General features: G+C 48.0%; 1 protein-coding gene across 13 annotated transcripts in view; it reads left to right on the top strand.

Moving 5' to 3' along the window:
- Positions 1-26308, top strand: part of mical2a (microtubule associated monooxygenase, calponin and LIM domain containing 2a) — a 34369-nt gene that overhangs the window by 7597 nt on the left and 464 nt on the right. For 2 of the 13 annotated variants that reach the window (XM_084681690.1, XM_084681689.1), the window contains exons 2-27: positions 1927-2308; positions 7592-7799; positions 8341-8457; positions 10433-10534; positions 12524-12679; positions 12885-12985; positions 13537-13794; positions 13918-14033; positions 14140-14266; positions 14436-14526; positions 15574-15721; positions 16636-16835; positions 18089-18192; positions 18409-18477; positions 18598-18732; positions 19056-19175; positions 19463-19864; positions 20660-20767; positions 21729-21884; positions 22051-22134; positions 22378-22470; positions 23089-23226; positions 23662-23839; positions 23926-24002; positions 24107-24203; positions 26150-26210. In XM_084681690.1, coding sequence (XP_084537816.1) covers positions 2048-2308; positions 7592-7799; positions 8341-8457; positions 10433-10534; positions 12524-12679; positions 12885-12985; positions 13537-13794; positions 13918-14033; positions 14140-14266; positions 14436-14526; positions 15574-15721; positions 16636-16835; positions 18089-18192; positions 18409-18477; positions 18598-18732; positions 19056-19175; positions 19463-19864; positions 20660-20767; positions 21729-21884; positions 22051-22134; positions 22378-22470; positions 23089-23226; positions 23662-23839; positions 23926-24002; positions 24107-24203; positions 26150-26208 — 3705 coding nt within the window. In that variant the 5' untranslated portion in view covers positions 1927-2047 and the 3' untranslated portion in view covers positions 26209-26210. Of the gene's footprint in view, positions 1-1926; positions 2309-7591; positions 7800-8340; positions 8458-10432; positions 10535-12523; positions 12680-12884; positions 12986-13536; positions 13795-13917; positions 14034-14139; positions 14267-14435; positions 14527-15573; positions 15722-16635; positions 16836-18088; positions 18193-18408; positions 18478-18597; positions 18733-19055; positions 19176-19462; positions 19865-20659; positions 20768-21728; positions 21885-22047; positions 22135-22377; positions 22471-22642; positions 23227-23661; positions 23840-23925; positions 24003-24106; positions 26211-26308 lie in introns of those variants that run through there. The other 11 variants (XM_084681687.1, XM_084681686.1, XM_084681688.1 and 8 more) reach the window with 10 other exon arrangements.

The raw sequence follows: 26308 nt of genomic DNA, 5'->3' as shown, positions 1-26308 counted from the left end.
TTCAGTGCTATGTCAGGCGTGTGGTGCTGGAATGCAGCAGGCTCATTGAGTGGCTGTCTCCAGCCAGAGGCCTCCAGGGCTTATCTAACACTGGGACAGGAGCAGGGCTGGGGCCACCAGGGTGTCTGTCCCAGCCCTGAGGGCAGTAGCGACCACACTCCTTTGTCATCAACAGGGATATTATAATCTAACAGGGTCACAACACTCCCAGTACAGCCCTGAAAACAATAACAACATCAACAGCCCTGGTAGAGGCAAAACAGGATGTGAAATACAGCTACAAATAGATCAAGTGCTCCATTTCTTTGATTCGACATGGGGTGGGGGTTAAGTGTGTAGAATATCTCTCCAGTAGCCTTTACTAACAACTGTTGTGAATCCAAAGGGGATTTCAACCTAGGCATTTCAAGGTCCAAAGATTTTTTTCCCCCCATTTCTGAATGAACTGCATTACATCTCCACTGCCACCTGTTACTCTATGGATTCTGGGAAGATGTGTCACATGTTGAAATTCCGTAAGGCAGCATGCAGAGCTGGCACCTTCCCCCGATGAGTGAAGGGTAGACTGTCCTGCAGGGTCAGTGGTCTCTCCCTCTCTCCCGTGTCGCCTCTCCCCTTTTCCTGCCCATTCCTGCACTGGGGCCCAGGCCCAGGCCTCTCTGCTCCACCGCTCTCTATGGGTGATTAGAATATCAAAGGGCGGCCGTTTCCAAACCTCCCAGAAACTGGGGTCTCCACCCAAAAAGCGCACGCGAGCTTAAGGGGACTTTTTCCATGTTCTGCTTTGATGCCGTGCTCCGGTGCAGATTCCTTGGCTTGATGTTCAAATGTTTGATTGGTGGTTTGAGCAGAGCAAAGATGAGGGTGTTTTTCTTGTGCGAGTTCCATTTCGTGATACAGTGGTGCGTGAGGGTGGTTCCAGATTTATTTAACTTTCACATGAACAGTATGCCAGCATATGTTAACATGTGGGGCAAAGCTCTCACTGAGAAAAGAGGGTGGCCAGTTGAAGGGATAACAAGACAATCCTGGAATGCAGTTGTCCTCAAGGGGTTGTTCTCATCTCTTAAAGCCCTCCTGGCCTTTGAAAACTGTCAATATTGTCTTATGAAAGAAAAGGCCTTTGATATTCTAAGGGGTGTCGACTAAAAAGACACAATTTAGGGAGCGTCTACTAGAGGAAGAGGTGTCCTGGTTTTATATATATATTTTAAAATTCCTCTCTGTCTCGTTTTCAACTGGAGAGCAAAAACCACAAGACCAACACTTCTTTTCTGCTTACTTAGCAGTATGTCCACAGCCAGCACTAGTGCTGTTTCACAGAAATGCAAACAGGCATGGCTAGACCTGTCTGACCTAAGTGTCTATTGTAAGTGTCCTCTGTCTGGCTTTGCACATCATTAAATGTAGTCTTTTGTTTGAATTTCTTTTTTAGAATTCTGCTTGTCATTTACTAGTTCAATGATCTACTTGAGAAATGTCTGTCAGTCCACAGAATACGAGTGACTACAACACGTCTTGAAATGCACTGTACTATTTTAAGATCTTGAATCATGCCTGGGACTACAGTATGTACTCTTCTAACAATTCGTATTTTTCCAGAAATAACTAAATTCACTATCGTCTGATGTTATGAACACGTCATTAAAATCTGTAATAGTCTTGAACAAATAATATAACATGTACAATACCAAAGTGACTATATATGTCGAAAACCTTCATTTTTATGGTTGCTTAAAGGGGCAATGTCAAACAATTCAATACATTCTTTGTCCGAGCTGTTGCACTGCAAGAAAGAAACATTATCTCGGGCCTGTTAAACATTTTAAATCGTTTCCCTCTTCAGTTACATAAAGCCATCTGTTAGGGATTCCACCCTTCTGAAGATGTCAGACTGATTCGGCATGTTATTTTCTTCTCCCTCAGATTGGGCATGACTGTACGGGCTAGGCCGAAGGACTAACCAGTCAGTCTGCCAGCCAGTAAGCAGGGGGAAGGAGAGAGAAGCTGACCACCAGCCCAGGACCCTTGACTTTCGCTGGAGAAGATGGCGGAGCCAGAAGAGGATAGAGACCAGGCAGGGAAGCTCTTTGAGAGCTTCATTCAGGCCTCCACATGCAAAGGAACTTTGCAGAGCTTCAACCTTTTGTGCAGGCAGCTAGATTTGGACCCTCTGGACCATGAGACCTTCTACAGCAGCCTGAAGGCCAAGCTCACCTCCTGGAGGGCCAAGGCTCTGTGGAGCAAGCTGGACAAAAGGACCTGCCACAAGGAGTACAGGAAAGGCCAGGCCTGCCTGGGCACCAAGGTAAGACTTAGAAACACTCCCATGCGATATTGTGGAGAAAGGTATTTTATTAGTGGGCTATCACTGTTGGCTATCACCAGCATCTGTTGCATGGAAGACAATGGCGACACGGACGTTTTTGTCTATGAGTGCACCACATTCATATGAAACAAGACCTCTGAATGATAATTGAGGAAAGATTTCAAATGTGAGTGACGGCCCATATATTTTCTTTCCTATGGAATGTAACTGTATATCTGTCTCATAAATCACGATGACACACACTCGTGGTTGATTCTCAGCGTGGTTTCTCAGATGTAATCAGCACTTTGTCTCACATCAGGAGGGCTGTGTCCCAGAGAGAGAGCCTGTGGTGTGGCAGTGTCGTCACTTCAGACGGCACCTGTCCAGAAACGTGACATCAGCTCCTACTCGCCCCTAACTGCAGCTGGCACACATAAACAGCTGAGACAGTCTGTGGTCTCTGTACTGTATGAATGACAACACATGGGGCCGCAGATACACACAGAGACAGACAGTGAGACACATACTCACCCCGACGCCTTCGCACTTCTTTTCCAATCAGAACGTTCTCTGAGGTATGAGTCTGCAGCTGGGCAGACTGGTGGTGCGTCACAAAGCTCCGCAGCGGCACTCTCCATCAGTCAGCGGGGTGCTTTCATAGCACGCATCCTCAGACAGCCTCAGTCAACAAGAAGGATAATTGTTCAAGGTTCCACTGCAGCCGTTCTTTATAGGCCTTTTGCTAAAATCTTGGAACCAAGCCCAAATTGTTATTAAAGTGTGTTTTAAGTGCTTTAAAATGAGCTACATTTTTACAAGTTCTCTCTGATACCAGTCATAAACCAACCACACACACACACGCAGACACGCACACACACGCAAACTACTTGCAGTAGTTAGGCCCAGGTTGTAATTAAGTATTACAGTGCCTAATTGTCTTTATTCCTTTGCCAGATATTTTGGGGTTTTCTGCTTTAAAAAAGTCACCCAACAAAGCAATAGCACACTGGTGGTTAGAATTAAGAGCATTAAGAAAATCTGTACAAAAAAAGTTTCACAGAACAGGGTTCTGTGTTCTGTGAAAGCCTTCCTAAAAGGGAATTGATTGTTTGACTCTGCCTTCATCTTAAGTGTGTATTGAGTTGGGGATTAAGGTGTTAAAGAATCAACCAAGCTAACAACACCCACAATGCAATGCAGCTACTCCCACAGCGAGAGAGTCTGTCCTGCGCGTCTGATTAACGACAGGGCACACCATCCTACTGTACCACAGCCTGACAAATGATCTGTCTCTTTCTGGGGGAGAGAATGATCTAAGTGATGGTTTTCTGTTTGGTGAAGGTTCACAGTGAAAGATGTGACATCACTCTTTGCACAGAGCCTTAAAATGCCTGCTGGAACGGTAATCTGTGGAGGATATGAAGTCATCCATGTTTTATGACCTCATACAGCTGGCTGTAATGCCAATGACACACTTTTTATATGGCTTTAATAAGGAACAAAACAGGGTCCAATTTTTCATTACTTGACATTAACAAAACCCAGATTCACCACACAGAATGTATGAGTGTATATACAATACTGCGCATACTGTATGTGTCAGAGCCCAATGACCGCCACTCAATACTATTGTTGTGGGACAGTGTCTTGTAACTGAGATGATAACAAGCTAATGATACTATTAGTATCATTTCCCTGGTATCACTTACGTTAGCTCTTGTCTGGTGAGAGTCGAGACTTAGAATGAGGAGAGGTGGTCAAGAGGAAGACAGTTTTCCAGGGCGTTGTCGTTGGCCAATGCCAGATTTTATGGAAACTATTTGGATCAACAGTCCTGTGAGAGAGATCCTGACCCGCGTTGGAGAGGACATTCACCTCGGCAAAACACAACACAGACTCATTCCACTGTACGTGTGTGTGCGCGCGTGTGTGCGTGTGTGTGTGTGTGGGGGGGGCCCCACACAGATCATGAAATCACATTAGGATTATGACTTCATCAGATGACCAACAGAGCCCTCTCACCAACTCTGAAAGTTCTCCTGAAGGTGCGTAATGTTTGGAATAGTTAAGCATTCATGAGACTCGTGTAGTCATAGGTGTTAAATCTCATTTCCCTCTGCTTGACACATACATCATGCACGAGTCACACAAACAGGCTTCTTTCACTGTGTTATCGTTCAGCATGTTATTCTCTTTCTCATCGATCCCAAGACCTCGAGCGATTGAAAAAGAAAGCGGTCAAATTCCACCAGGCGTGGGTTTGCATTCAACAATCCTGACTTCCTGACTGGGATATGTTCGTCACCTCCCAGATGAGCTCTCCTGTGCAGCAGCCTGTCCTCTCCACGGCTGTAAATCTCACCCTAAACGCCCCCTAATTGAAGTGTCACCAAGATTTCCATGCTTTGTATCCTCTATGGACAACTGTGACATCCTGACAGATGGACCGATTTTGCCTTCATGATATGCTTTGATGCTGTGGAAAATCACCCCTCCAATGAGCGCACAGTCCTCCCTATACAGTCTCTGCCCCAGAGTGCTGCTCCAGACACTCAGCCCTGCAGATTCTGCTTGGTCTGTTTCCTACCAGACGGGACCATGGCTGCATTTCTCCTGGTCTAATTCCCGTGCAGACCCACATGCCTGACTGCCAGGGTTGCCAGGTTTGTGCTGCGGCTCCCTCGGTGGTCCTCCTCACTTGATTGAGTACCTTAAGTCTGACGGTGTGACCCTCGACAGCGTGAGCTCCGGCCGGTCGCTGGCCAGGCCCAGCTTATTAGTGAGCCGTCACATCGTGTCTACGGCGGCTCCACATACTCTGTTTGTTTAAGTCCGGCGAGGCCAGGGTCAGCATGTGTTCACCCTGTGCTCCACTCAGCCCTGTGATGGAGGGGGTTCCTGTCACTCAAACCCAACGGCAGTGAGCAAGCTGCTAGCGCTGAGCTCACAAAGGCCACATCAACTGGGCATCCATTCGGACTAAGGTGAAAAGATAAACAGATAGGCTCACTAAATGTTCTTCCTTTCGATTAGACTTTTCTGTTATTTCAAGCAGTCCATGCGTGGCGCGGAATGTTGTTGCAGTGTCCCATGGTCGTCAGGTGGATGTGCTGGTACAGACTGAGTGCAAACAGGCCGCGCTCACTTATCACCTTTCTAAACGTGTTTGACTTGGCTGTCTGTCCTCACTACAGGCGCTTGACTGACAGCTGAGCACGGCCCAGTTGCAGCCAATGATAAAGCAGTGGTGTAAGGTGGAGAGGGGGGGGCGGTGGGGGTGGGGCGGAGCGGCTCTATGGCTTGCCGAGGGTGAGGTCACAGGTGGGAAACGGACAGGAAGTAGGTTTGTCCTGACTCAGCGTAGCTGGAGGGAGCCCTCAGGAAGACCTCCTGTCTATGATAACACTGCCGAGCAGAGAAACATGCACCGGCCCGGACATCACCATAGAAACCGACCGAAACATAAACTCGGTGACAGGCTCTGATTATCCCCGTCAGGTTTGATAACACCTCCCTTTGTGGGACTTGTTGGGTTGGGGATACATCTGAATAAATACAGCTCATGTTATTCTGCCTTTGAAACAAGGCCTTGTTTATTCTTTCTCCCCCCCCCCCCCCCACACACACACACACACACACTCCACCTTCACTGGCTCATCCAGACAGACAGCAGAGCCGCTCAGCGCACCTGGCACGTCCTGCTCTCCTGTCCGCCTGCCCGCCTGTCTGCTCACACTGAAGAGCCCGTCCACATTAATCAGCCTGCATGATGAAAAGAAGCGGGCCGGGCCTGTCCAGACAGAATTGGCTCCACCTGGGCTGAGGCAACACCTGAGAGCTGAATACCTCAGACCTCACCCCCCCCCCCCCCCCTCCAGTCTCAGCCTTTAAACACCATGGGTCCCCTCTCCGATGATGACATGCTGCCCGCAGGCTAATCACACATGCAGGGTGGGAAAACAGATTGACCCGAAGCCCAGTTTTTATTTTCATTGTGGGGAGCAAAGGGCCTTTTATGGCGAGATGTGGGAGCTCAGCCGTTGGCACGGGCTGCTCTGTAAACAGCACCAACGGAGATGGCTCTACTAACTGAGCCCTAGAAAGGAAGAGAGAGACCTAAGAGAGGGAGGGAGAGAGGGGGGGGGATAGAGAGAGCCCCCCAGTCAGCATATAGCTACACAAACATGATAATGCCCCGAAGCAGAGGCAGGGGCTGAAACGAGATCGTGTCACAACATATATGTGAGTGACACCTCCTGGGAGTTCCTGTGGCTCTTCACGCTGACACACAGGGGGACAGGACGTCCGTCCCGCTGTTCAAATGCGTTGCCGGGCCGACAGATTTAGAGGACAAACCAGCGGTGCATCTCTACCGTTGGTCAAGAGGACTGGAAGGGGATAGACAGGGAAAGGGACAGGAGCATTAGGCAGGAGAGGAACTGAAAGGCAGGAGACAGAGGTCACACTGGGCCAGCAGGGTCTGGAATAGCTGAACGTAGCCAGATGAGTCCCCCAGGATCAGGAGGGTGAAGTTATGGAAACAGGAAGCCGCCCAACTCGTTTGACACAGCAAGAGCACCAGTCTGACTCCGGCGTAGTGTGGTGAGAAGATGGTCCCCCTGCTGAATGATTCATCTCCACACACACACACTCACACATACATATACACACACGCAAACATATCTTTTCATCTTCTCCAGAGGGCTGGATGAAGTCACGCTCTCACCACACATTCTCAGACGGATCCTGTAACCCAAAAAACTGACTTCATGCATATTTGAGTAAGCGAGAAGTGTGAGTCATGGCTTTGATATGACTAGGCTGTAATTATGATTTAAGATTGAGGGTCTGGCACACGTTTCTGCAGCAAAATGGGTTGAGTAACAGCGAGGCAACATACCGTGGCCATAAACATCCGTCCTAAGCACCCTGTCTGTTTACCCCAGGACGCAGAGTAAACAAACTAGGACTGATCCCCTCATGTCATCTGCTTTAATAACCATGTGAAGTATCCACCCAGGAATGTATCTACCTTGACTGTGATTTATGATTATCGTATAATCATACATATAAATATATACATAAAATGTGTCATACTATCGTGCAATTCAGTTCTTGTTTTATTTGTATATGTTGCAATGCTCTTTCCTAATATATGATATTCGAGTGGAGATTCCTATCCAAATATGTGACAGTTATATAAGTTGTCAGTGTATCATCATGACTACCGTGTTGTCCCCATGGACTCGACAACTCTCTCCGTGGCTCTCTCTGTCACAGTGCCTCATTATCGGTGGAGGCCCCTGTGGCCTGAGGACGGCCATCGAGCTGGCCCTGCTGGGGGCCAAAGTGGTGGTCATCGAGAAAAGGGACACGTTCTCCAGGAACAACGTTCTCCACCTGTGGCCCTACACCATCCATGACCTCCGCGGCCTCGGGGCCAAGAAGTTCTACGGCAAGTTCTGTGCAGGGGCCATAGACCACATCAGTGAGTACTGACCGCACCATACTGTAGATCTCGGGGTAACTATTTGCATGGATCCCATTATATGAGCTGTGCTGTGTATGTTTCGCTAGTCTCATATAATGTACTTGGACGTTGTTCTCCATTCATCAATAAGCCCATGTTTAATATTTATATTTCTCCTGGCACATAAGACTAGCATGTGTGCTGTTGCTCATAACTCCCTTCCTTAGCTACCCTTTGCAGGCGTAGGTGACTGTGGTGTGTCTATAATGTCAAGGTTGTGAGGTAGCATGACTGACTCTGCCACCTGCTCCCTGCTGCTGGGATACAAAGCTGCAATGCTGCCAAGTGCTGCCGCTAAAAGCTTAAAGCTTTAGCTGTCGCTAAAAATCATTCCACGGCTCTCAAGTGTTTATGTCAGACCAAAGGCCAGGTGTACGTGTCGGAATCTTTTTGAATGCGGTAATGTCCGTGTGTGTGTCTGAAATATTTGTGCCCTGAAAACCAGTGATTATCTATTTCTTCACCTGTGTGTGTGTGTGTGTGTTTGTGTGTTTCTCAGGTATTCGTCAGCTCCAGCTCATGCTGCTGAAGATCGCCCTGCTTGTAGCTGTGGAGTTCCATGTCAATGTGGAGTTTGTCAAACTGCTGGAGCCTCCAGAAGACCAGGAGAATGCAGGTACCCACGAGCCACTCCGAACCCCCGTCCTGAATGTAGGTACCTCCGACACACCGTGAATTCAGCGGCTTCACTTGAGGCAGTACTGGGGCTGCAACGGAATGTGTTTGGGAAACCTCAGCAGTGCACCTGACGGTCTTGGGGGCCCCTCTTCTGGAGCACTCAGCTTGGCAGTTGTATGGCTGCCGAGACGATCCGAGCAGCCCCGTATCTCCTCCTCCCACACCACAACCCTGTCCTCTGTCTAATGTCAGGCCTCAGGGCTACTTAGAGAGGCTGGGGGGAAAGAGAACCTGTTCAAACAGATCCTACAGTAGCTCCCCCTCGCTCCGCAGGGCCGTTTACCGACTAAACGTGACAAGCGGAGTTACAAGCAACTCGGCAGGGTTGGCAAATAAGTAACTCATTTCTTATTTGGATTTCCATGGAAATAAAATGCTTCACTGTCTGTGTTCAGCTGTAGATTTTTAGTTACCCTTCCCTAATGCTAAGGCTACATGTATGTTATGGCTCCTTAGCACCGGTTAATTAGCAAATAAGCGTGCTGGCTTTGGTTAAGAGTTGCATCCAAATTGTGGGTGTAGAGGGTAATAAGAAGCTGATTTGTTGGTGTGATTAGAAATGTTTCCTGCGACAGGAGCACATTGCAGCCATGCTTCAAGATGCGAGTGCTCTGTAGTGCTGGTGTGGAGATGCGGCGCCCGGCTCAAACACTTCCTATCTGAAGTGCCACTCCACTTGACCCTTTTTTCCCCGGGGCTTGGCTGATTGGACTCCCACGCGTAAAGTTCAGGAGTCGACCCATGTGGTCTCGCTCTTCAAATACAATGTCAGAGCACTGATAAAAAAAATGAGGCAAACCTAAATTTGGAAACAGAATTTGCTCCTCTCTCTTGTGACGGCTCACTGTGTCCTTGACACGTTCTTCACATGGTGACATTGCACGGTAGACTCTCAGTTAGGCTGATAGTATGTGTCTGACTGCACGTCACTTCAGACAAACACATTTAATCCACTTCATGTTGAAAATGATGAACACATTGAGCTCTTGAACAGTCCCTCAACAGTTAGCCTATGTAATGCAGTGGCTCTGGGTGGAATGACCACACCAGTAATAATGAAATCCCAGTTCGAATCCTGCCTGAGAAATGTCTTGCATGTTCTCCCCTCTCTCAGTAATGTTTCTTATCACTCTGTACCATCTCCTTCCAAAGACGTAGAAATGCCCTAAAGTATATACATATATTTTTGTCAGTATAAACCTTAGTCAACAACACCCAGTGTCTATGTGCTGTTCACAGAAGCATTATCTCCCAAAAATAACAACCCAAAACAGCAACTGAGTCAATATTGTGTCTGTTTACATGTCCTACCTTTCTCTCTATCTCTTCTGGGGTCAACCTGTTCACATACTGATAACTCTGCTGTAAATGTTTACATGGACATGTCCTGACTGCCTCCCCTCCCCACCCCTCCCCTCTCCTCTCCTCTCCTCTCCTCTCCTCTCCTCTCCTCTCCTCTCCTCTCCTCTCCTCTCCTCTCCTCTCCTCTCCTCTCCTCTCCTCTCCTCTCCTCTCCTCTCCTCTCCTCTCCTCTCCTCTCCTCTCCTCTCCTCTCCTCCCCTCCCCTCCCCTCCCCTCCCCTCCCCTCCCCTCCCCTCCCCTCCCCTCCCCTCCCCTCTCCTCTCCTCTCCTCTCCTCTCCTCTCCTCTCCTCTCCTCTCCTCCCCTCCCCTCCCCTCCCCTCCCCTCCCCTCCCCTCCCCTCCCCTCCCCTCCCCTCTCCTCTCCTCTCCTCCCCTCCCCTCCCCTCCCCTCCCCTCCCCTCCCCTCCCCTCCCCTCCCCTCCCCTCCCCTCCCCTCCCCTCCCCTCCCCTCCCCTCCCCTCCCCTCCCCTCCCCTCCCCTCTCCTCCCCTCCCCTCCCCTCTCCTCTCCTCTCCTCCCCTCTCCTCTCCTCTCCTCTCCTCTCTGTTGCAGGGCCAGGATGGAGGGCAGAGATCCGTCCAGTTGATCATCCTGTTGCCGACTTTGACTTTGACGTGGTGGTGGGGGCTGATGGCCGCAGGAATACTCTGGAAGGTGTGAATAGTCCAACACTTGTCATCAGTCTCTTTGCACAGTATCAGCGGTCTGCTTCAAAGTCATGACCTCAGACAGATGATGGCGTCTGTCAGAGAACGACTGGAGGAGTGTCCTCTGCCCTCTGTGTCCTCTGTCCAAAGTTAGCTTTGCACCAAGTGCATCTGCGCATACAGTGTCGTATGTCGTAAAACAACAAAACCTCTTTGCTATTCAAAGAGCACGTTTTGTTTTATGGCATATGTCAGATAAACTCCAGGGCAGGATTCTCATATTCTATTTTTTGTCTGGATAACTGATTGACTGCAGTAACTGGGAGAAACGTTGATTGTTCTTGGCTGCACCTTTTGGGTCTGCGAAACATTAATTTGAAATGCATTGTCTCATTCAAGAATGTTACTAAGCCATAAAAATCAAGCTGGCCTCTGTAAAGCGATACCCCATGATGTCATTGAACTCCCTTGGAGGTTATACATGAAATCACCATAACACCGAACCTAAATAAAGGAGTGTTGAGCGGAGCAGAGCTGGGCCCTGGTGCAGTCATCTGGATGAAGTTCAACAGTTGATGTTGGACTCTCTGAAGTACCTATCATCTCCTCACAAATTCAACTCAGATGCTTATTCCTAAAAAGGGCATTTTCAGTCTCTAAACAACAAGACATTTAGCTCATAGTAGCATTACCCCAAAAACGGAGGAAACATTTATTTTTTCTTGCACGGCTATCACAGCCTGACTGGGAAGAGGGTTAAATATATCCCGATGTGCAGCCAGCTATTCATTTAGAGGAACACAGCTGCATTTGCGCCAAGTTGGTGTCCTGACCGAGGGGGGAGGGAGGGAAAGGGACAGGGGGGAGGGGGGAGGGGTACGAGGGCGGGCGGGGGGGCTTTGATGCCCAAGTGAATTTGAATGTGACAGTAATGGAACAGAAGCTGGCGTGCATTCAAATGCAGTCTCCTCCTAAAAAGCACCTCTCACAGCCTCACAGCCTCATGCATTATTTGATAGGAATAGAGAATGAGGCCAAAAGTATTCAAACATTCATCCTCCTGTCCTCCCTGCAGTCATAGTGGATGGGGGTGGGGTTAGGGGGGGGGGGGTGGAATAATTTCTCACTCAGGATCTTGGTGGAGCCCCCTCCCCTCCACCTCCACAAGACTGTGTCAGCTTGTGAACATGTGGATAGTGTGTGACCTAGCCTGGGATTGGACGGCTTTATCAGGCTCATGGTGCTTTGCTCGAGGCTTTGACGCCAAAGAGAGACCTGTAAAAAATGACATCACCGTATTCTTTTCCACAAAGACAAGATTTATGTCATTTAAAATGTCTGACAGAGTTTCCATAAAACCCTAATTGTGAGTGTAACAGCATTGAGAGTCCAGATGTGTCAAGGCTGGCTGTGAATCCTGGAGGCTTTGCTTGAGTCTATTTTAGGGCTTGCTGAGTTATGGTTGCACTTGGATATGACCCAGAAAATGTATATTAAATGAAGCTGTAAATATGAAGGGTTCTTAGGGTCAGTTAGATGATTGAGATCAACTTGATGAACCTGCAAAAAAAACGTATTTATGTCGAGGAATCATAGGCCTCAAGTGTTATTCAACATTTGCCTATGAAGAAATGGCAACCATTGGCAGCAAAAGTCTCCGAACTTCAAACTCAGGAAACGAGCAGACTTGCCACACGAATACACCTGACAGGAGTGGTATTCTCACACGTCAGGTTGTGAAAGTGAATCAACCCAGCAGACATATTTGTTGCATCATAACATTTTAGCACTGACCCTCACTCTCACTCAAGGGGCTTTTGTTTCCTTGGTGATATAAACAGGCTCACCTCAGCGACGAGCTGCCCTGATCCTAAAATAACTGTCCTATGATTACGGCTGAGCGATAGATTTCCTCTGGATTAGTAGGTCTCTCGTCTCTGCTCCTCTCCTGGAAGAGTAACATTTATCTTTTGTTCTTGCGCTCTCTCTCTCTCAGGCTTCAAACGGAAAGAGTTCCGGGGTAAGCTGGCTATTGCCATCACTGCCAACTTTACCAACAGGAATACCACAGCCGAGGCCAAGGTAGAGGAGATCAGTGGGGTGGCTTTCATCTTCAACCAGAAGTTCTTCCATGACCTTAAAGAGGAGACAGGTGGGCATTAGACCATACACCCCCCCCCCCTCCACACACACACACACAAATGCACATCTTACACCACACAGCAAATTTAGATTAGAGGAGGAACAGACAACCCTCAAATATGGCTGCCATCTACAACAACAGTGCACACCAAAAATGTCTTTTTGACCTTGTCCTCCACATGGCCGCATTGGACTTAATGACTCCTTTGTTACAGGTGTTGACTTGGAGAACATTGTGTACTATAAGGACAACACTCATTACTTTGTCATGACGGCGAAAAAACAGAGCCTCCTGGACAAGGGAGTCATCATTCATGTAAGTTGAAAGAGGGTGACTGGGAGGGAGACAGGGAGAGAGGGAGAGGGAGAGAGAGAAAGAGAGAGGGAGAGGAAGAGAGAGAGAGATCTAAGCTGGTGGTCTGCCAGCTGCAGATTCTAGGCCCAAGCACCAACACAGTGAGGAAAGTTAAGTGTTATAAACATCCCCAAAAGAGACCATCTTTCACTGGCTCATAAATCCTCTCCAACTCAAACTCTCCACACTTTCACACACTTTAGACTGGCATGCATTTGCGTGAGCGAAGCCATGAATCCATTCAGAGAATTTTCACACTGCTATTGAATGTTGCCGCTAAAGATGCCGGGCCGAAAGAGCGCATACTTTAGAACGTGGCCGAACCATTCTTCATGGGCCTTCAGTATCATTGTCAGATCTCCCTCCGGCTCTACATTCAGTCCGGCACAATTCACCTCCGGTCTGAAGAAAAGGGCTGTGCGTGTTGCAGAATAACGTAACTGGGGCTTCTGGATAAACACTTGGATGTGTATTTATTCGCACATTTCCCCTGGCTTTGTGCTCCTTTCCAGGACTACATCGACACAGAGATGCTGCTGAGCAGCGAGAATGTCAACCAGGAAGCTCTGCTGGGTTACGCCCGCGAGGCTGCAGACTTCGGCACCAACTACCAGCTGCCTACGCTGGACTACGCTATGAACCACTGTGGTCAGCCCGACGTGGCCATGTTCGACTTCACCAGCATGTACGCCTCGGAGAACGCTGCGCAGGTCAGGGATTGCTTTGGGCGTCAGCTCCTGGTGACTCTTGTTGGAGACAGCCTGCTGGAAGTGAGGACACAAACAAACACACACACACACACACTGTGTGTGGTTGTAAATCAATATAATTTCCCTTTGGTGGGCTTTTTTGGAATTGTGTTTGGTCATTGTGACGTTGTTGTGTGTGATCAGCCTTTCTGGCCAATGGGGACGGGCTGTGCGAGGGGCTTCCTGGCTGCCTTTGACACGGCTTGGATGGTGAAGAGCTGGGCTCAGGGCAAGTCCCCTCTGGAGGTCCTGGCAGAGAGGTCAGCAGGAACATACAGACACACACAAACATGCACAAAATCGACCACGTTTACAGTCATATGTATTGCCATTCCCAATGTGTACAATGATGTGGGGTGTCAACAGGGAGAGTTTATACCGGCTGCTGCCACAGACGACACCAGAAAACATCGCTAAGAACTTTGAGCAGTACACCTTAGACCCCGGGACTCGCTACCCCAACCTCAACTCCTCCTGTGTCAGGCCTCACCAGGTAACCGCTGTCTTCTCTGAAGACACACTGCTGTTTTGCAGTGTCTGTTGTCTTCCCTGTCAAGTTGACTGACCTACACTGTGATGATGCATGGCTCTGCGGGTTTCCCACGGACAGAAGAAAGAATAGAGTGTGGTCCCCTCTCACGTACCTTTCTGTCGTCGCGCAGGTGCGTCACCTGTACCTCAACGGTGAGCTCAAGTCCTGTTCTCTGGAGCGTGCAGCCACGATTCGACGGCCTGTCAATCTGGCCAGGAGAGGTAAACCACAAAACCAACGCTGACAGATAGCTTAGATGCTATCGCGAGCCCACGTGACTGCATTACTCACGCATTCAGCCGCTGTTCAACAGTCTGGCCGAGGAGGATTAAGCTATTCACTGAATGGCTTTGCTTGTGTTAGCTGCTGGTGACAGTCCTCCACAGAGCACCAGAGGCCCACAGTACTCTATTCCCAGACTGCTCGCTCTCCTGACTAACAGAAGTGTCAGACACAGATAAGGGCGCGCAGGGCTAATGTCTGTCTGGGGACTAAGTCACCGTCTGTGGTTTGTTTTCACACGTGGGCTCCTGGTGAGGCTGGAGCTGTCAGGTGGGACCCTGTGGGCCGTGGACAGGCTCATAATACTGTAACAAAGATATCCTCCCACACTCTACTGGACTTCGTGTACATACGTGTCTTGAGAATGACCCTGAGTTCACACTCAATGACCAGCTTTGTTATTTTCGGGTTGAGGCTGAATGTTCTGTGAGAAAGTGGGTCCCCGTGCCTCAGAAAGGAAAACATTGCTACTTTAAGTACACAGAGAGGCGATATGACTTAGGATGTATTCAGATGCTAGACCAAACACAGTCTGTTTGGTTTTGTTTAAGAGACTGTTCGACGTATGGGTCAGGTTGAAGATTAGCCGTGGAGAATTTCATACAGTAATTTGATCTTGTGTGTCTTGTCTTTAAGAACCGGCAGTTCTAGACGTGTTTTGAATGTATATATCTTGGCATATCTTTGGCAGGCAGTGTATACACCATTTTGTAGAACAGTGGCTGCTGTGACCCAAACATGGACTCAACATGCTCTGACGGAGTCTGCATACCACTACCGCTACTTCACCTCATGTCCTATCTGTCTACTCCTCAACTTCACCTCACGTCCTATCTGTCTACCCCTCAACTTCACCTCACGTCACCCGGTGTCCCTGGAACAGTTGACAGACCTCCACTTTTTCTTAATCCTTTGATTTCCTCCGCTTTGTTTGAATCCATTCGAGAGAGTTCTGACATTGTCCGTTTCCTGGTCTCCCTCTGCAGAGTCAGAGATCAGGCCGGGCCGGCTGCTGACCTGGTGTCAGAAACAGACAGAAGGCTACCGGAACGTGGAGGTGACGGACCTGACCTCCTCCTGGAGGACTGGCCTGAGCCTGTGTGCCCTCATCCACAGGGTCAGGCCACAGCTCATGTACGTGTACAGTAAGACGCTGTTGCCATGCAACTGCACTGTTGAATAGGTCTGACAAGTCTTCTGCAAGTCATGGCAAATGACCCCAGAATTTTGCCTGTTGGCTCCTCATAAATCACTCGCTGCTCTGTGTCTCACTATGCAATGTAACACTTACATAAATAGAAAGGCCCTCTCATAAATGTCTATGTACTCTAGTGATTGTTATCCTTGTTGTGCATGAGACAAATATTTCCATGGTTCTACCACACACCCATATTGTAAAGTATATCACACTGAAAGGAAGAAAATGTAACTAGGTACAGCGAAAATGATTCCTGACACTGACCTATTCATGCCAGTGTATGTTCTTCTGGCCTGTCAGCACAGGTACCCAACCCCTTTCTTGCAGCCTGACTTGAGAGTAAATATAGGCAGTTACCTGTGAATGACTCTTGACCTTTTTCCAGAACCTTTTTCTCTCTCTTACCTCTCTCTTTCTCTCTTTCTCTCTCTTTCTCTCTGTCTTATCTCAGTTTCTATTACTCATGATAGATGTGCTAAAGCACAGCACACATCATCACAAATAGTTTAAACACAAACCCTTTCATAGAAACACTCGAGAATGTGGATGGGAGAGTTTGGACAATGTAAACCTGTATGACATTACACACTGACTCCTTATCTAGGGCAGTTTGTTATTTTTGTCATGTGTGATGTCTTGGCCCTCTGCGTGGTGAAAACGGGGCTGGGTTTGAACTGGTGAATGGAATCTTTGCTGATAACTGCAAAGCTTCCCACAGGCCCGTGCCTAGTAACCACTTGTGTTTCCCTGTAACATAACCACAACATCCTATCATATCACACTTTTTGATTTGATAGCCTTTTCCAGAAGCTGTCTCTGACTCCTACTGATGTCTCCTTATATTTACCAGAGACTTTGATTCTCTCAACGTGGAGGACGTAGCAGAGAATCTCCAGCTGGCCTTCGACGTTGCGGAGCGAGAGTTTGGGGTCCGGCCGTTCACTTCTGGAAAACTGCTGGCTGGTGGCCAGGAGATAGACAAGACAAGCATGGTCTTCTATTTGTCCAAGTTCTACGAGTTGTTCAGGGGTACACCCCTACCTGCCTCAGGTAGAACACATTGCACACACCTCCTGCATAAAGGTCCAAACACTCAGACTTCCACAGACCACTTTCTTACCGTCGTCCAGCCCCTCCTCTCCGCTATGTGGGCTGTGTTTCTGTAGGCGCCTCAGTTTCTCACTGGATAGTGTTTCAATAGCTACGGGCCATTTCATCTCCATACGCAACCATCCTCAGTGCTGCTCTCCTTTCTTTGTTTCTTGGGTGACCCTCAGCTTTCTCTGGAAAGATCTATGTCTTCCTAAAGACACTTTAGCCGGTGAAAAGGAGTCGGGTGTACGATTTCATCTGGCTTCCTGTTAACGTGGTCTGTGTTGCACAACCGCATCAGTCATGCTGTCTGGCATGAGAGGAATGCACATCTTCCCTAGCCGAGCAGGTTACTGCATCTCACACCTTTGGATACCTCCATGTCTTTTAAGACTTGCCACACGCCATAGAACAGGGGTCCCCAAACCTTTTTCTGCGAGGGCCAGATCATTTCCCTTTCTTTAGTGTGGGGCCGGGTCGGTCTGTAACAGAACATGACATGGGCCGGAGTAACTACCAGTCTTATTGTGGATATTTTATTATGATTTTAAATGTATTTATTATGCTAGATTAGTTTATTATTTTGTTATGCACCATACATCCGTACATATCAATTGGTATTTAGCCTATTGAAAGAGCAGTATTAGTATCGTAATTATCTTTTTTCATATTCATTGCTATTGAAATCAAAACATTTACTTATGTATTTAAAAATAATCAGTGTGATATTTTTTTTTTTTAATATATATATATATATATATATGTCTCTGGCATTGTTCAGAGGGCCGGTCCAAATGCGTGGGGGGGCCATCGTTTCGGGACCCCTGCCATAGGAGCTTAGTTTCATCTACATGACTGGGAGACAGGTCACCTGACCACCAGCCAGTCTGGTAGTCAAATGGCACAATGATGATATATCACTATGGTTTTGTATTACTGGTTTTGTTGTGCGTAATCCTCTGACATCCAGCAACAGGTGAAGTCTTTAGAAAGAGAGATTACTGATTTGCGTAAGAGTTATTTATTTATTAGTAGCAATTCTCTAGAAAAGCAGATGCTCTGGCCTTATGTTGGGTTTTTCCTGTGCAGGAATAATAGATGTCTGTTCAAGGTTAAGTAAAAACACACTGGCCATCGGTTTTATTGGGGATATAATAGCTGAACACTGCGGAAAATATTCTAACCTTACGCGGTCATGTGTTTTATTGCAGATTCTAGAGGGGCTGATGAAAACACGGAAGACTTTCCTTCAAAGGCAGTGCAAGGTTTTAACAAGGCCCTGAACTTCACCCTGCCAAGGAAACGGGTGCCCAAGGTAACCCCTTCCAATCCCCACAGTTTGTCTATGCCCTTTAAAACCTGTTACCTTGAACTTTTGGAAGTACACGATAAGTGTTTATCGTGAAACATGATTTTTCATAGCTTTCATGAGATGGGCTGTCCACCATTACGTCAATTTCATGTTGAATATGATTTTACTCTCAGTACACTCTGAAATATTCACTTTCATTGGCCTGCGCACTCTTCTCAGGACGATAAGAAACTGGAGGATACTGATCCCACCAAGAGGAGACGGAAAGTGGGCAGCTACCTGGAAGAAGTAGGGTCCCAGCAAACCACCAAGCTTCTGAGAAACACAATGAAGCGCCTCTCTGCATGGCTAAAGGGCTGACTGATAATGTTGACGAACCTAACCTCCCCTCTCGCTGCCCCATGGCAGGCCCCCCTCTCCAGCCAGAGTGGATCTTCAGGCGGGGAGGGCAGGGAGCCCAAGGAGAACAAGGTGCGCTCCATGGCCACGCAGCTCCTGGCCAAGTTTGAAGAGAGCAACCCCAGCTGCACCCTCCGCAGACAGGTCAGCACCTCCAGAGAGACCCCCCTCTAGCTCCTCACCTGGCCCTGCCCTCTCCGGAGCTGGATGAGGGAACAGGGAGGAGCCAGTGTCCTACCTTCCCAGCCTTACTTGATCCGTCACCTTGATGTGTGACTGGCTGTGGTCTCTTCCTTTTCCTCGCTGTGTTCTGTACCCTGGGCTCCTCTCGTTGATGCTGAGTCGGCCCATTGCGAGGCTTCGTCCCCAGTAACCTTTGTCTGTCATTTCCTTTCCTTTTCCACCCTTTGAGCTGTCTTTCTCTGTTCACCTTTTTCTCCCTCTGCTGGGACTAACACGCACATCAGACTGAGAGTGTGTTGGGGTCTGGGAGGAGCCCGCGGCCACGTTCTCTGGACATGACTGAAACCCCACGCTTCATCAACCTTGCCCAGCCCGGCCCACTTGCACCTCCCATTAAAAGACAGGTAGAGAACCAGAGCAGGCATACACACACACACACACACACACAATTCTGAAGCAATCATCACTTAGTTGGAGTGTTTATCACCCCCTTTGTGTTTAGAATGTAATGTCGCCTCTCTGAGAAGCAGCTTAAAGGGATAAAAGTGGGACACTGTGTGTAAATCACAGAACTATTCTCTCCAGATGTTAAACTAATGGAGCTTCTCATTGCTGGTTGTTTTTCTCATCAAGCTCCACCCTGAGTTAACTGGGAACCACGGCATTGCTCACATGCACTGTGTGTTTCCAGGGTTCGTCTGCAACCTGTGTCCAATATGTGAACTTGGTTAAGCTCCCACCCCATCATCGAACCAAGCCCCCACCACCCAGGCCTCCACCCAAACTCCAGCTCCAGCCCGAGCTCCAAGCCCGGCTTCAGTTGCAGTTCCAGCTTCTGTCCCAGCCCCAAACCCAACCCCAGGTCCAGCCTCAACTCCCGCTCCAACCACCATGCAAATCCCCCCCTAGCCCAAAACATGCTCTCAGGAAGATCCCAAATGATGATAAGTCCCAGTTCAGGTCCCAGTCCCAGTCCCAGTCTGAACTAGAGAGTCCAGACTATCCAGGCTACTCTCCCTCCTGCCACGCCGCAGTGCTAGCCATGTCTAGAATGCTCCAACGCCTAAAGGAGGTGGAGGAGCAGATCACCCAGGTGAACAGCTGCTCTCTTCTCTTTTCCTTCCACCTGTCTCTCCTTTACAGACCTCTGCTCTGCTGTGTTGCTCTGCTCTCTTTCAAAACTCATAATTGTCACATAATCAGAATTGGATAAAGTGAAAAAAGGCAATGTTGATGTAATTACCATTATAATACATTGTAGAGTTGGATGATGTGTAGTCAGCTAAAGGAAGTCAGTCAGCCAGTAATTATCCAACCAGACCACAATGGCCTTAGATCCTGGCACAGACTGAGATGCTGATTGGCTGGTCCAGTTCTCAGAGAAGACGGGTGCCAAGGCCAGGCTTATAGAGCCTCTCCTCACCTCCAAACTGCAGACAAAGCCTGCAAGTAGCCAATGGACTGCCTTGGTGACACAAACCAGCCAATGGGTTGCCACAAATGGTCAGACCAGCAAATGGGCTTCTCTTGTGGCCTTGCTCTGTGCCAGGACTTTGTGTCTGTCTGAGTGTATCGCTCCAGAAACACAATCCTGAATGAGAGTAGTCGTCTCTGCTGGGGTGTGAAATGAGTCTAATATCAATAGATCCACCATTGTTCTCCGCCACACATCTCATTCGCTGCCTCAGTGGCACAGGAGGACAAAACACTACTCATTTGTACTGCACACCACAGCCCTCTTTTGTGGTTGATAATCTCCCTCATCACGGGAGCCGTGTACAGACCCAGTCATTGCCAGAGATTGCGTGGGTGTGCTTGGAGAGCCGAGGGTCCAGCACATCATTCTGATGTCTGTTCCTTGTGTCTTGGCGCCCCTGATGCCATGCAGAAGAAAGCGCAGACCCAGCATGCTAGAGAGTTTCTTAGAAAGAGTGTGAAGGAGAAAGCTGTCCATCTGAAGGCCTTGGTCTCGGGAGACCCCACCTCCACGTCTGAGGTATCTGGACTCCCCCTCCTGCCTGCATCCCACCTCCCTCACACAGTGTGTGCGTGTGTGTGCGCGCGTGTGTGTGTGTTACACGTTGTTTGGCATAACTAAAGCTGTCCATGGTTTATTTCTTGCTCTATGCTTGGTGTTATTCGCCATCCGTCATCCCACTAAGCATGAGGCAAGCATTTTGTAGGCTACCTGTCATGGTTGGAGCTAAGTGCAAGCCAGGACTTTTAAGGGAATGTTTTTAGCCCTTTGATCTCTGAGCCAGAGGCTGTGACTAGCCCAATGCAGTCCAGGTGATTTCAGGTTATGCTGGGACACAATGTTCAGAATTATTAACAAAAAATAGATTTGGCCCAATTTGCTGGAGTCAATAAAGGGGAGAGTACGTCACGGCTTTCAACAGAGCCTATTAAACAGTGCCACGCACTGTTAAAACACATCAGGCAATTGGTTGTCCAAGCAGAAATAATTAAATGAAATGGTTTCTCCTGGATCCAATACATTTGGCTATGTTCCCTTTGAATAAGACCTCTCTTTCACCCCCATTCTACACACACTGTATTTGAAGACAGCCCTGGTAATTCACTTACCCCGGGCGTGTGCTCCGATTCAGACACTCTGTTGAAAGGTAGGGTGTCCTTTCTTCACTCCTCACTGCGAGTGGATGGCTGCTTTACTGCTCACAGGAGGAACAGTCATCATGCAAGGTGTCCAGTACTACTGCAGGATCACACTGGACATTTCCAGAACAAAAATGCCAGGGTGTTTTCCCCTCTATTTTCCATTCTCAGAAAGTGCACCGTGCATTAGGGTGCCGTCTGAACAAAGAAGAATCACTGTTGGGGCTTCAGTTAGCTTGATCATGCATGCCCTCATCTTATCCCCCTCTTACTCTTTAACTATTCATCTACCTAAAGCGCCTCCTGACCCTGCATGCTCCTGATGGATGTGTTCCGCACAGGCCGATCCCTCTGCTCCAATCCCACCACCACCTCCTCCCCCCTCTCCCAAAATCACTCGACGTCTTAGACCCGACTTCACCCGTCTGTCCTTCTCTCCTCCTCTCACCTCGTCCTCACCCGCGCCCTGTCCCTCATCCTCTGTGCTTCAACAGCAGGTAACCATTACCACAGTATCTCACCGTCTGCACGTTCGTGCTGAGTGCTCCCTTCCTGTTTTCATCTGCCCTGAATGAACTGGACAATCACTTGACTGGAGCTGTAACGTGCATACTGTCGACTCCTTTCTTCTCTTTCCTCCTTCCCCTTGTGCTATCTGGACAGTCACAGGCCAGTAAATGTCAGGGACTCGATATGCAATTGAGTAAGAAGGCAACACTGAGAGCACCCTTGAATCAGACACTTGTGGTGAGTGTTTCTTTTTGTGTGCTTACAAAACAGAGGAATATATATATATATATATAACATTCCCTACTAAATGCAGAAAAACCTAATGATGTCCCGTCTCTCATTCTAAAACGTAATCACAGGGTAATTCGAAATCTTTTAGATGTCGTTTTTTTAACATCTAATCTTTTTGTAGTTTGCCTATAATTGCATGTGACTTGCAGTGGTGGAGTTAATAATATCGCAGTGATGTTGCTATTTCAGTGCAATAGCAGTGGCCCCACGTATGTTTCCCAGAGTCAATACACGGCCATGCTCCTGCCTAAGAAGGAGCCCGTTTTTAATCCCCTCAAACAGGTATTCTACCCACTGCCCCACATGCCTGCCAACGTAACAAATACTACCCTCTTAATTACAAAGTACACATATAGACACAACCTGGCATGCTAGAAGCATGTGAGATTTGTTTTTAGCCCCTCTGATGTCATGTGTTCAGTTGAGCTGATGCTTTCCCATCCCCTGTGCTTAGCGGAGGCCAGCGTCCTTCTCCATGTCAGTCTGGGGATGTTTAGTCTTCTGGTGCTGCCCACAGGGGGTTAGCTGCAGAGCAGGGCCTCCCACCGTCCTCACGACCCCATCTGGGGACTCCAGACTGGCCCTCTGACCAGCCGTAGCGAGAGACTTTCCTCTTGTGCCTGGCCACGTGTTGGAATGGAGACTCTGATGTCGATGAGAGAACTTTGCCAATTATAGTGCTGCCCACCGCCCAATTATTGATTACATATTGTGAAATGAGGGGAGCACATGAGGTTTAATTGAAGTATCTGAAGCACAGTGATACAGTAGGGCTTCTTAATTGCTTTATTTCTCTTCCTGTTGTCACTGAGGAACTGTCTGTATTCTCATTCCACTTTTTTCCTGTCCTCTGTCTCCTTCTCTTCCGCCCTGTTTCTTCCTCTGTGGTGATTCCTGCAGCGGACAGTTGGGAAGGTGTCTCTGGCCATAGGAGCCAGAGCTGAGGCCCTTGTCAGTCTTTATGATAACGACCACAGGCCCAAAGCCTCCCTGTCCTCCCCCCCTTGCTCTCCTCCCTCCTCGCCCCCGTCATCACCGGTAAGCAGGCTGGTCTAAAGGGTGGGGCCCCTCTGACTGTGAAAGCCTGAAACAAAAGTCTTTACCTGGGCAGGGCGAGCTTATATGATATCCCAGAATTGAACTTAAACAACCCAGGATCAGATAAAGCAGTACGTCAGATACTAAGCATGAGGGATGAACTGGTTAGCCTCACAGGAGTTTTTTCTGACTTGACTCAGGCAGGCTTGAATTACTGAGGATGTTTCCTAACGATGTTTTGCAATGTTACAGTAAGTCACTGTTTGTGCAGAGATTCCATCTGATCACTGGGTTGATACAAAACTACAGTCGACTGTGATTGCACCACCATGGAAACCATGAAACTGCTCTAAAGGTTTAGATGGTAGATGAGCTCTGTCATTATCTTCTCTGACTGTCCTGACCGTACACTGACCTCCAGCTGTACTTTCCCAGGGTTCTTTGCGGCGGGAGTTCCCCCAGTCTGGAGACAAGTGTCACGTCTGTGAGCGGCGCGTTTACGTGGTGGAGCGGATCTCAGCTGAGGGGCTCTATTTCCACAGGGAATGCTTTCGCTGCGACACCTGTGGCTCGGCCCTGCGTCAGGGAGGCCATGCCTTTGACTCTGAGCAGGGTATGTCAGTGTCCCTTAGCCCTTTATGTTCATTGGCCAGTTAACTTGTCACTCAACTGTATCTCTTGTTGATTTTGCTCTACCAGGAAAGTTGTACTGCAAACTACATTTCACTCAACGCAAAAATGGAATCATTAAACAGAGGACTTTCAATTCACACTCGGTAATCATGAACATTCAATAAACATTGTTATTATGTATTTCTGAAGGTAATGTTATGCCTGTTATATATATTAACGCCCCCCCCCCCCCTTCCTTTCTGTTCAGAATCAGAATGGAATGGCGGTGAGGGAGGGCACTACTTCCCAAACCTCCAACGGCGTGACCCCTCAGATGAATGACAGCACGCAGAGCCAATCAGCAGGTACCCTGAGCTCCCGCCTGAGGAAGAGCCTCAGCTGGCCTTTGAGTGTGACCCGGGCTGTGTGTGACTCCCCCCGCCGCCTGTCCCGCTGGCTGCATGGTACAGCCCACGCCCTGGGGGTGCACCTGAGAGCCAATGCCCAGGACTACGCCTTCCTGTATGAGCTGCTGACCCTGGGTCTGCCCCTGCTGCTCTCCATGCAGGAGGTGCTGCTGCAGATGTATACCGAGGCTGGGCCCGGGCCAGGGGCTCTCACCCTCCAGCCTGTTCTGCTGTGGCTGGAGGATCAGCTGGGCCAAAGGCTCATCTAGACGCTCGTCCGCAAAGGACGGCCTAACCCCTAACCCTAGTGCAATAAGGTCTGTGGCCTGGCTGAACATTTTAACCGGCTCGTCCTGTTTAAACCTGTCTTGTCATGTGATGGCGGGCTAACGTTTGACTACGTGCACATGCACCTTGGTAGTATTAGCTGACTTATGAGGGTTGTACACGGCGGTTGATGTGTTTCTCCTACCAAAGAAAAGATAAGTGCGGGCCATGGGATGTTATATACTGTATGTGGTCCCTGGGTGGTCAGTATCAGTCAGGTGTCGGTCTCACTGCTGAAAACATCTACATTTCTGTAGAGTTGAGTGTTTGATTAACCGGTTTGGACTGAATAAAGCCGGTTGTTCAATTGCTAAACTGAAGTGTAGGTCTAATTTTGTTGATCCAATAATAACGCTTTTGAAAAGACTGACTTGAAGCACTTTACCTTATGGAGCTGTGTTGGCCTGTGCCCTGAGACATGTTGTACTGGAGTTACCGTTTGGTTAGCTTTCTCCATACCATGTGTGTCCCAGTCAGTAGTGACTAGACCTGTACTGATGCTAAAGGCCTTACTGTATCCTACTGATGCAAAGCCACGTAGCTGTGACCAGTCTCAAGTCTGGGTCAGGATTTGTGGATCTGTTCTGTGTCAGTATACTGCGTTCATCTGGGTCTCAGCTACTCCCAGCTCATTTCCTTCTGACACATGCAATCACAGGTTCAATAAACGTTTTATTTTTATTTTTTATATAATACAATGACTGTAGTGTAAAAGTTTTCTTCACTAGACTTCATTATTAATCAACATTGGTTTTGATGGTTATATTCGACGTGTTATTTGCTGTGTTAGCGTGTTTGTGTGTCATACTCATCGACTGTTTCAATCTGATTCCCTGCTGCCATCTGCTGTTTAGTCTTGAAGCCGTAAAAGAAGCTATATTCATCCAACTGAAAATATTTGGGATTGGGAAAATTGGAGATAGGCTTCCAAAGACTTCATAACATATATTGGGGACAAACCAACATATGTACAGTATTGTAGGGTTGTGTGTTGTTGAATCATTTTTAACAACATACGCATGTTGGGACCTTTTTTATTGTCTGAATTGATTTTGACTGTTAATGCATAACTGTTCATAACTCTGGATGTACTGTGTTGTGTGATTGTTTCTAATTGTCCCGTGTTGATAACCTTGTTAAGTAATAATACTGTCACAGCATCTTTGTACAACAAACCTAAGATTGAAAGTCAGCTGCATGTTTACATTGTATTCAAATTAGAAACATTTACCAAGTCTAATTTTAAAGCACTTTAGAGAGTAAATAATCTTCCCTTAACTGGAACATTTTGACAGTTTAAATATGTCCAGTGTTTAGTTAGCAACACACATCCCTTCGAGGTCAGACAGTTTGTAGTAATAATCTTTAAGCCAAAAGATCCATGTTGGCCCTTTTATTTTCATTCCTCATCCATGTTTCAGAGGAAATGACTTAATCCTGATTTGCAATGTAATGGTTACTTCCCATTTACAAACCATCTGTGCCTTTTCAATAGATAGATATGTTCTTTCTCTTTCATGGATTTTAACTCATGTCCTTTCTTTCATCTCTTATTCCTATTCCCGATTCTCTTGAAGCTTGTTTACAAGTTTCCGAAGCTGAGTCTTCTGATTGGTTAGGAGACATGACCTTCTGAAGGTGATCAACTGCATGATCATGTGGTGGTGTGTTAATATAAATGACACCTGGTCAGATTTGTAACCATGACATCTTTGTGTTTACATTTCCAAATTGAC

This window comes from Hypomesus nipponensis, chromosome 19 (genome assembly GCF_054491055.1).
Source record: "Hypomesus nipponensis isolate SF chromosome 19, ASM5449105v1, whole genome shotgun sequence".
Lineage (NCBI taxonomy): Eukaryota > Metazoa > Chordata > Actinopteri > Osmeriformes > Osmeridae > Hypomesus > Hypomesus nipponensis.
Note: the sequence above shows the minus strand (reverse complement) of the source record. Positions and strands in the feature narration are given on the sequence as shown.